This window comes from Centroberyx affinis, unplaced genomic scaffold (assembly GCF_046629955.1).
Source record: "Centroberyx affinis isolate AG114_WGS23_722 - 3 ecotype Tasmania unplaced genomic scaffold, CSIRO-AGI_Caff_v1 ptg006300l_1, whole genome shotgun sequence".
NCBI classification, from domain to species: domain Eukaryota; kingdom Metazoa; phylum Chordata; class Actinopteri; order Beryciformes; family Berycidae; genus Centroberyx; species Centroberyx affinis.
Window position 1 is genome coordinate 67,078 of NW_027283203.1, and position 10,881 is coordinate 77,958.

At 38.9% G+C, this 10,881-nt stretch overlaps 1 protein-coding gene across 3 annotated transcripts; it reads right to left on the reverse strand.

Moving 5' to 3' along the window:
• Positions 1 to 223: 223 nt before the first annotated feature.
• On the reverse strand, positions 224 to 6,760 carry lamp3 (lysosomal associated membrane protein 3). 3 transcript variants are annotated; one of them, XM_071512463.1, is made up of 7 exons: positions 6,633 to 6,760; positions 4,784 to 4,900; positions 4,468 to 4,550; positions 3,173 to 3,295; positions 2,009 to 2,081; positions 1,748 to 1,918; positions 224 to 622 (listed from the first exon to the last, which is right to left on the reverse strand). In XM_071512463.1, the coding sequence occupies exons 1-7, from the start codon at positions 6,688 to 6,690 to the stop codon at positions 354 to 356; spliced, it is 894 nt and encodes a 297-aa protein (XP_071368564.1). In that variant the 5' UTR covers positions 6,691 to 6,760; the 3' UTR covers positions 224 to 353. The 3 variants fall into 3 exon arrangements, with proteins under 3 accessions (XP_071368564.1, XP_071368563.1, XP_071368565.1); XM_071512462.1 differs by having other exon boundaries at positions 3,173 to 3,298; XM_071512464.1 differs by having other exon boundaries at positions 513 to 622; positions 1,726 to 1,918; positions 3,173 to 3,298.
• Positions 6,761 to 10,881: the final 4,121 nt, after the last annotated feature.

Sequence of the window (10,881 nt, forward strand, 5' to 3'; positions counted from 1 at the left end):
AACACTTTACAATAAGGGTCACTAAGTTAAGGGTTAGTTAATGCTTAATAAGCATTAACTAACCCTTAATTAACAGTTAACTAATGTGTAATTTACTAATGGTGTTCATGTTAACTAAGGTATTAATTTATACATAATTTAATAGTTTATAAATATGACTATTAAATAATGTATAAATTAATACCTTAGTTAACATGAACACCATTAGTAAATGATTACCAGACACATTAGTTAACTGTTAATTAAGGGTTAACTTAACTTAGTGACCCTTATTGTAAAGTGTTACCAGTTAGGCTAATAATTTACATTTATTATTATTATAAGCATTCATGGATTTAAGTAAAAAGTTCAATTCAACAAGATAAGAATATAAACTGAGGGTGGACGCTGAGAATTTTTTGTATATGAATATGACACTTTTCTTTGAGCATCAGTCCATTTCCATGCCGTGTCTCTCCCCGGTCTGGTCCCAGTCTCAGGAGGTCACATCTCTCGTAGCCTTGTCCGCGCCGGTCTTTGATGACGAGGAAGGTCAGCACAGCGATCAGGACGATGCAGACCACCACGGCTCCGACGATGATGGGGATGACTCGCTTGTTAAAGTCGGCCCAGCACTCCACCTCTGGAAGACAAGAGGAGGAGGAGGAGGAGGAGGAAGAGGAGGAGAGAGTAAAAGAGGGTCGGAGGGTTGAGGGGAAGCATGTGGTTGAAATGACCCCCAAAACGCTAGGGATTATGGGTAGAAGGAGACAGCTGTTGACGTCAGATAGTTGAAAATGAAGTCTGGACTGATGCTCATATATAGCTATTTCTTCAAGTGTTCTTAAGTTGTATGAAAACCAGAGAAGAAGAGCACAGACAAGTCCATCATTAGATTTGTTTTGACTCTCCCTGGCCACCAAAACCTCTAACCTGGCAGGATGACAGGTCACCAAAGCTGTCCAATAAACAAGCTACTTGGGAGTCATGTGACTTTTATTTACAGGCCCTGGTTCACTTGAGCAGTGTGACCCTCAGAGGTGGAAAGTTACTAAGTACATTTACTCAAGTACTGTACTTAAGTATAATTTTGAGGTACTTGTACTTTACTTGAGTATTACCATTTTATGCTACTTTATACTTCTACTCCACTACATTTCAGAGAGAAATATTAGATATTATATCTAAAATATTAGGTTCAGATTATTAATACAAAATATAATCAACTAATAAATTGTGATGTATTATTATAGATTACTGCAAGCTACCCAGCAGTATATAAAGTAGTGGAAATCAGCCCCACCTTTTCCAGCTGCAACATTAAAGTGATGCTTACACATTAATGCATCAATAATTATAATTCAATAATATAATATATACTGTATTATTCTGAAATGGGCCATTCTGCATAATGAGTACTTTTACTTTTGTTGCTTTAAGTACATTCTGATGCTTTTGTACTTTTACTTAAGTAACAGAGTATTTTTATACTGTGGTATTTCTACTTTTACTTAAGTAAAAGATCTGAGTACTTCTTCCACCACTGGTGAACCTACATGAACCAAACAGAAAAATGCACTGGGTACCTATCTTTCCAATGCAAAAAATACTGATTAAGGAGTTTCCTCAGTTTCTAAGAACAGACAGAGTTGTAGATCTATCTGCAAAGTAGTGGAGGGTAAACCAACCTGGACTCACTTTACCTTAGTTTAGTTTAGTTTTATTAGTGGAATAGAGTTTACCCACCTTCAGTGCAATAGTGACCCACCTTGTCCATACTCTCCCTTGGGCAGGGTGAAGGCCTGGATCTGCAGAGGAACCAGCTTGATCTTCAGCTCCGCCGCCATCACAAACTCATTCTGGGACTTGCACTTGAAGCTCCGCCCACAATTGGCCTTGAACAGCTTCGTGTTGGCCACCACGCCCGGGTAAATCTTACCTGGGAGGCAAGGTGACATTCTGAGCTCAGTATAGTATCATATAACCATATAACACACACTCCCCCCTCTCTCTCTCTTTCTGGTCTTACTGGCACATCCTTTGCAGACGGGCAGAGGAGTGATGTGAGCGGTCAGCCCGGTAACGAAGGAAACATTCCCCTCCTGAGGATAGAAACAGAGCGGATAAAGCAACAGGACACAGTGAAACGATTCAGAAATCCAGATTTCTGTGTTTGTCATAAATAGTAAAAAGGGCAATGTTCTCGGTTCTCTTAAAACTGCCGTTTCGTTGTTTTTCTTTACAGAATATCGTTGACTTCACCCTTACATGACGATCTGAACAGTTTATGATGTTTTCCTCAGCACTAATTCCAGTAGTGGAAGAAGTATTCAGATCTTTTACTTAAGTAAAAGTAGAAATACCACAGTATAAAAATACTCTGTTACAAAAGTCCTGCATTCAAAATCTTACTTAAGTCAAAGTACAAAAGTATTAGCATCAAAATGTACTTAAAGTAGCAAAAGTAAAACTAATCATTATGCAGAATGGCCCATTTCAGAATCATATATATCATGTTATTGGACTATAATTATTGATGCATTAATGTGTTCATCACTTTAATGTTGCAGCTGGTAAAGGTGGAGCTAATTTTAATTACTTTATATACTGCTGGGTAGCTTAACCTATAAAAATATATCATAATGTATTAGTTGATTTGTAATCTGTAATAATCTAAATCTGCAAAGTAACTAGTAACTAAAGCTGTCAAATAAATGTAGTGGAGTAAAAAGTACAATATTTCCCTCTGAAATGTAGTGGAGTGGAAGTATAAAGTAGCATCAAATGGAAATACTCAAGTAAAGTACAAGTACCTCTAAATTGTACTTAAGTAAAGTACTTGAGTAAATGTACTTAGTTACTTTCCACCACTGACTAATTCCTATTGTTCAGACACATGCAGGCACATTTTTTTTCAATTCTATTATGGTCAGTTGAGCAGATATGGAGAACAACCCATTTTCTGCAGAAAGAAAAATCAGCACTATTTCTGTCATCACTGCAATTCTGAAAATGTTCAGGGTATCAAATTGTACACGTGTACCAATCAACAATGTTCAGAACAGACATGAAAGGAATATACGTTAAAACAAGTGGAACTGTATATGCGTCTCCTCCAAGTTGTATGTTCTCTGTATCGTGTGTGTTGAATAAAAAAAAAAAAAACAGTTTGAAAAAAAGAGATGGTTTGTACCTTTCTGAAGGTGAGCTGCAGGCTGGCGGCGTTGTCTGGCAGGGTGAGAGAGAGGACAGCGGCCTCCTTGCCACAGTAGCCGCTGGTTGCCACCCTGGTGGGGTCCAGCTCGAAATACCAGGGCTTCTGAACACACACAGGACACAGATATTACTTTATATATTAGAGTTTTTCCTGTTTATCTCGGTTTCTTCATCTATGTAAAAAAAAAATGGGTCGTTCTGATTTCTGTTCCCATGACAAAAGCAGAGACTATATATAGTCATCACTGATGACACACGATATTATGAATCGAAATGTACAAAAATATCAACTGAATTTCCAGATAATACATTTTGCATGAGATCATTTTATTCCATATATGAATAAAATTATTATACCAGTGATTCTCAACCTTTTTCATATCAAGGACTCCTAATTTAGTCCATATTAGAGCCACAGACCCCCATTTGATGAGATTTTGTCTCTCGGACCCAAATCTGAGAATATTTTCATTGTCAGATATGATTTTGTCCAGAATTCCATGACTATCTGTATTGTAGGTAGAGAGATAACAGAGAAATTATGATAAAACAAATAGCCATTCTTCACATTCTATAATTGTTCTTGTAAATGAAATAATGAAGTTTCGACAATTCATCAATTTGCTGGGGACCCCCTGGGATGCCCTCAAGGACCCCTGGTGGTCCCCGGACCCCACGTTGAGAACCACTGACTTATACCAGTGATTCTCAACCTTTTTCATATCAAGGACCCCTAATTTAGTCCGCATTTGGGCCACATTTGGCTATTTTCTCTCGGACCCAAATCTGAGAATATTTTTATTGTCAGATATGATTTTGTCCAGAATTCCATGACTATCTGTATTGTAGGTAGAGAGATAACAGAGAAACTATGATCAAAACAGTCATTCTTCTACATTCTCTACTTGTGTTAACTCCTTGTAAATGAAATAATGCTGAAGTTTAACGATTCATCAATTTGCCTGGGACCCCCTGGAACCCCCTCAAGGACCCCTGATGGTCCCCGGACCCCACGTTGAGAACCACTGACTTATACAACAAATGAGAACTGATGGCTGCCTGTTTGTTTTTACCAACAGTTTGGCCGGTAAAACCACCTCTTAACACCCTCCAGAGAGCTGCTGAGACAAACACACACCAGCCGCAAAAAGTGCTGAAATGCACTAACACCCCCAAAACACACACACACACCCACACACACCCACACACACACACACACACACACACACACACACACACACACACAGTGCTGAGTCAGAGACAGCCTCTAACCTTCTTTTCGATGACAATGTATTCTACTCCCATGGTGGCTTTGAGGCAGGGTTTCCCAGCAGGGGTTTTCATGGTGTAGGTCCCTGTACACACACACACACACACACACACACACACACACGGTTTAACACCATCTCTATCTTGCATTTCCACTTTTGCCTTTTCTCAACGGTCACAGCTGAAATTGCGATGGTTGTGCTTCTTTCTGCGTCAGAGGGGGCACAGTTGCAAATCAACAGCCGGTGCGTTTGATGAAATGTAAAGTCGCTGTTGTAAAAAGTGTGTGTTGGGTGTGTGTGTGTGTGTGTGTGTGTACCGATGACAGGGACGGCCTCAGTGGGCTGCAGGACCGGCCGGTAGATGAGACCCTCACTGGGCTGCTCAGAGTCGGAGGCAGCCTGGATGGAGCTGCCGTCACTGGAGAGGCTGAAGCCTGGTGGAGAGGAGGAGACCCATCACACTGCTTAAATGATGCTTATTTTAAACATCAATAAATCATCACCACATTCATTTTTAGGCATTAGTGTAATTACTGTGAACTAATTGGCAGTGGTGGAAAGTAACTAAGTACATATACTCAAGTACTGTACTTAAGTACAATTTTGAGAAACTACATTTGATGCTACTTTATACTTCCACTCCACTACATTTCAGAGGGAAATATTGTACTTTCTACTCCACTACATTTATTTGACAGCTTTAGTTACTTTTCAGATGGAGATTTGACACAATGGATAATATAACAAGCTTTTAAAATACAACACATTGTTAAAGATGAAACCAGCGGTTTCCAACCTTTTTGGCTTTTGACGTCTTATAAGAAGCAGTGTGTAGTCGGGTCACATTTCAGATGTCTATGAGTTGTTAACAGCTCCACCAAATAGTGATTTTTCCCTCTAAACCTCACATGGTTTCATTTCAATAAATGTTCAAATCATCCAATATTTCAGCACAAATTGAAGATTAGAGAAAAAGTCCAGAAGAACTTTGTTTTTTCTTCTTTCCTCTCCCATTAATCATCTCACGACCCCTCAGATTTATCCGGTGACCCTTTGGAGGGGCCCGACCCCTAGGTTGGGAACCACTGGACTAAACTAGCTAACTGTATATAAAGTAGTTCAAACTAGCTCCACCTCCAGCAGCTACAACAGTAACATGCTGCTTACACACTGATGCTTCAGTATTAATAATCTAATGATGTCATATATAATAAAATATCAGTCAGAGGGACCAAACCACTACTTTTACTTTAATACTTTAACTACATTTTGCTGCTAATACTTATGTACTTTTACTTGAGTAGGATTTTTCATGCAGGACTTTTACTTGTAATGGAGTATTTTTACATTGCTGTATTGGTACTTTTACTGAAGTAAAGGATCAGAGTACTTCTTCCACCACTGCAAATCAGCAGCTTCTACACTGCATTTTCCATTGTGAGCCACCAGGTCAGATTTGGCGGGAAATCTGCTGGATCGCTTTACGGCACAAAACGGTTAGAGGTTCTGTTCTTCCAGAGCAAACAGAGATAAAGCTAAATGACAGAGGGTGGAAGGAGGGAAAGGAAGATGGAAAAATCACTTCCATCATGTTGATCCTCTTCAGTTGTTGAGACAGAAAGCAACAGTCATGTGTGTATACCTTCAGCTTTGTGCGTGTGTGTGTGTGTGTGATCAGGCTTGTGTGTGTTGCCATGCAGCATACCAAGCTGAGTGTTTGAGCTTAAATGAGTGTGTGTGTGTGTGTGTGTGTGTGTGAAGCCTTAGTGTGGGTTGTTGCCAACGGTGTGGAACGACTGCAGGTGTCAGTAACAACAGCTAACACTGTGTGGGAGAGGAAACCACAACACACACACACACACACACACACACACACAACAGAAAGCACTCACAGTTATACCACATACGGACTCATTAGAGCCTCGGGTTCGCTTGATGGAAACATCACTCTTGAAATGAGAAATAAAACGGCTTTAGCAGCATTATGAAGAGTTTAATTTCACTAGAATTTACTTCACTAGAAATGAAAAAAAAGCAGCAGAAAGTGGATTACAGAGATCCACTTTCTGAAGTACAGAGGCAGGACACAGAATCAATAGTTTTACGTTCATTAATGAAGGTGAATTGAGATTTTTTAATATTTAAGTGTCAGTATATTAAACTCACCCAGGATAATAGCAGCCAGGAGGAAAAGAGACCATCCACCTCTGTGACCCTCTGTCATCTTGGCAATAGAATAGAATAGAATAGAATAGAATAACGCCGCTATAAATGGAGCAGAGATGCTGCAGTGGTGGTTTGGTGGTCTGAGCAGAGGGGGTGTAAATGTGAAACTGTTCATCTGCTAAACCCCCATATGAGTCCAGAGGAAGTCAGCTGTCAGGGGAAGGCGGGGCGGAGAGCACCGTCTCTCTCTGTATTGACGGCTATTGATGCTGACTTCATATCAGTCAAACAGCCGCAAGTCACGTTTTCCATCTTAGTGCAGAAAAAAATGCTCTTTTTTTTTTTTAAGTTACATGTTAAAGAGGAATACCACTAATTTTAAATATCCATAAAAAGCCTTCTCACCAAAGCTAGAAAGCCATGTAAATTGAGTGGTAGTCTCCTTTTTTTTTTTTTTTTTCCCATAAGTATTTTTATTGGAAAACATAAAAAAAAACATAAAAAAAAAAACATATGATCCATTTTCTTTTTTTTGTTTTTTTTGACAGAGTAAAGAAACAACAATACAAAAACAAACAAAAAGAAAAAAAAAATCAATAAAAAACCCTCCCACTGATGAACCAAAAAATAATTAAAACAGAGTAAAATAAAAATAAGGTTAACACATATACAATTGCGGTAGTCTCCTTTAATTATTAATCTCCAGCTCACGCGGATGAGATGGAGATTGGGCGACAAGGCGGCAGGTGCTGTCTAGACTGCTGCTGATAGGGAAAGGCTGTGCTGGTGACCTTTGACCTCTGATCCAGACTTGTCTCCTTGGCTGAAAAGGTGAGCGGGGGGGGGGGGGGGGGGGGGGTCAGCAGACAGACAGCAGCTGACTCAGCCTGAGGTCGAGCACTATTTGCACATAATTCTGTATGTTTGTTTTAACCTGCCTTGGAGCACCGGGTGGGTGGAGTTCCAGGGCAGTTCAGATGCTGTAGTGTTAAATTATTAGTCACAGCAAAAAATGACTTTTCTGGCTCTCACTGGGTGTCTTATGTGTCAGATTGCATCTGGTACTCCAAGTAAATGCTATAAGAATTACATGAAAATGCTATTTGACCAAGGTCTGATTTCTTGTACTGGTTCCTCATGTAGCATTCAAACCCCAAAACTGGTAAAATGTCTTCTTCTTCTTTTTTTTTTTTTTGATTTCATGCATTCTATGTACTCTATTTTTTAACTTTATTTTTTTTTATTATTATTCAGTGGGTTTTATTTTCCATCTTATGTTATGCATTCCTCATTTTTATCTTATTTTTACTATTATTATCAAGTGGGTTTTATTCTCCATCTTATTTTACATTAATTATGGCATTCTATTAATGTTTGTTTTTATGCTCATTCTATGTCTATTTTCATGTGAAGATGCATCCTATGTATTCTATTCTCATCTTTATCTTATTTTTACTATTATCATCAAGTTTTATGTGAAGCACATGGTGCATGTCATTTCTTTGTTGTAAAGCACTTTGAGCTGCATTTCTTGTGTGAAACGTGCTATACAAATAAAGTTTATTATTATTGTTATTATTCTAATGGTTCCTCATTTAGAAAACAAAAACCCAAAAGTGGTAAAATGTCTTCTAATGGTTCCTCGTGCAGCAGAGTGACTCTAAGACCCGGTAAGCCTGAGTATCTTCTGAGTAACTGGCATGAGGGTGAGAAGATGATGATTTCATTTTTGGGTGAACTATTCCTTTAAGTAGTTTCTCAGTCCCTGGGATCTCCCTCTTCTCTAGAAGTGTTCCTCTGGAGGTCGTACAAACTAAAAGCTAGCCCCTCTCACCGTGAAAGATGACACTGACACAGAATTAGGTTTAGAAAAAGTAATGGTGATTTATGTTGTCCATTAGCACCATGTTTCTTACTAGAGGTGACCACAAGGGGGCAGAACTGCACTACAATAATTCTTCCTTTACATGACTTACAGTCTCAACAAAACACATTAATCCTTACTTACTAGAACAACAATAGTGGAAAACAATCTCTCTCTCTGTCTCTCTCTCTCTCTCTCTCTCTCTCTCTCCGAGTTGCGAATGTATTGCCTATTACAGTATTGGAATTTTTGTTTCCATAACTACCATAACTTCCATAACTAACTTTTGCGTATCCTGTAATTATGCCCAAAAAATATGTAGAATGTGAAAAAGTAAAACACTCTGAAGCTTTTTCTGTAGTGTTTGCAGTATTTCTATTGTGTATAACCCTTTCTTCCAGTATAGTACATAGTAAAACAAGAGATCCCATGCTGTTTTAAAAGTAAAATAAGCATATTATCTACAGTATATATATTTTATACTATCAACCAAAGATCTATGAAAAATCTCTAATGCACTGTAGGATCTGCTGCAGACCCTTATGTCTCCTGCTGTATTTCTTTGTCATGAATCATGTATATAGAGATCGTTCAATTTATTATCCAATGTTACTGAAGATGAAATGAGGACTTCAGTTGTTGGCTGTGTGGGTTTGTGAGTTTTTGGGTTGTTAGTTAGCAACCTGCCAAATGCACTGATGTGGAATAATGTCTCTTGTCTTGATTTGGTTCTACAAGTATTTCAGCATGATGTTAGTTATTTGCAGAGCCAGAAGAGAGTGGCATGTGGAAAAGGAAGGAGAAGACACTTTCACTGCATTAAATATGCCCTTTATATAAAAAATACTTACTTACTTAAATACTAATTTAAAATATGTTGATACTTATGTTTAAAGTCGTATATGTTGTGTTGGCCCTCAAAGATTTAGTGGTTACTTTCAATGAAGACTAGGTCAGTGGTTCTCAAAGTGGGGTCAATGGACCCCTAGAGGTCCTTGAAGGGGTTGTAGTGGCTCCCCAGGAAATTCACTACAAGTCAGCTTTTGAAAATGCTTCATAAATAAGCCTGTTAGCATACATGTCTGCTTATGGGCCTTTGGGAGGACAAGTTTATTCATAATCCTAACAATAATCCCTTGTTTTCTAAAATCGCTATGTGGCATAGATTTATAGATGATATTTTGTTTATCGGGAAGGGCACTACAGCAGAGCTTAATGCCTTTTTTCAATATGTGAATTCCACTACTAACTATTTATCTTTTAGTATGGACTTTGATACTCGCAAAATACATGTCCTTGATCTGACTATCTACACATGAATGAAGTAAAACAAGTTGCTGTTGTGCAGTGGGCTCAGGCACATGTCATGTTCTCATAATGCTGTGAGTTCAAGTCTGGCTACATCTGGCTACATCATCTATGTCAGTGATTCTCAACCTTTTTCATATCAAGGACCCTAATTTAGTCCATAATAGAGCCACGGATCCCCATCTGATGAGATTTTGTCTCTCAGACCCAAATCTGAGAATAGCTTTTATTGTTAGATATGATTTTGTCCAGAATTCCATGACTATGTGTATTATAGGTAGAGAGATAACAGGGAAACTATGATCTACATTCTCTGTGTTAACTTCTTGTGAATGAAATAATGGTTTAACAATTTATCAATTTGCTGGGGACCCGCTGGAACCCTCTCAAGGACCCCTGGTGGTCCCCGGACCCCATGTTGAGAACCACTGATCTATGTTGTGTTATTGATACTTCATTTAGAAAATGCACGACATATAATACCTTTTTATGACTAAACGGTCAGTCTTCTTACTTTGAATAATGCTACTAGTCCTACTACCACTCAACATAGTGGATGCTAAAGTGTTAGCGTGGAGCACAAGGGAAAACGATCTACCGGGGACACATGGATGATTTGGGCATTTACAGGTCAATCTCCCAAAAACCTGTTGTATTCCTGTAAGACAAGTGTGTGACATACCCACTGACTGTAACACCTGAACTCATTTCACCTCATTACACAGACGGCAGTGCTGTGGACGAGCAGTGGGGAAATCAGAGTGCGTGGGTCGGCTGCATCAGTGGCCGCATAGGCTAAAGGTCCTCAGGGACAAAGTACCAGCTAAAACACACAAAACACACACACACACACACACACACACACACACACAGTGGCCTCGAAACACATTTTCTGCTGCAGTGTAGTCAGTGCTGGTCAAGGCTACTTTACTACTTGGCTACTGTGTAAAGCTGTAATGTGTGTGTGTGTGTGTGTGTGTGTGTTTCTGTGAGTGTTTGCTCATCCACAGTGTCTAAGCATAAGGAGAGATATTAATACATATCCTTATGTTCCCTCTAGACTTCTGTCTCTCTCTA

What these genes read in the sequence shown, in the direction of transcription:
- lamp3 (XM_071512462.1), bottom strand. Translation starts at nt 6,690, where the DNA reads ATGACAGAGGGTCACAGAGGTGGATGGTCTCTTTTCCTCCTGGCTGCT. An exon ending in ACATTGTCATCGAAAAGAAG is followed by an intron (nt 3,299 to 4,467) that starts GTTAGAGGCTGT and finishes GTGTGTGTTCAG; the next exon opens with AAGCCCTGGTATTTCGAGCT. An exon ending in CGTCTGCAAAGGATGTGCCA is followed by an intron (nt 1,919 to 2,008) that starts GTAAGACCAGAA and finishes CTTGCCTCCCAG; the next exon opens with GTAAGATTTACCCGGGCGTG.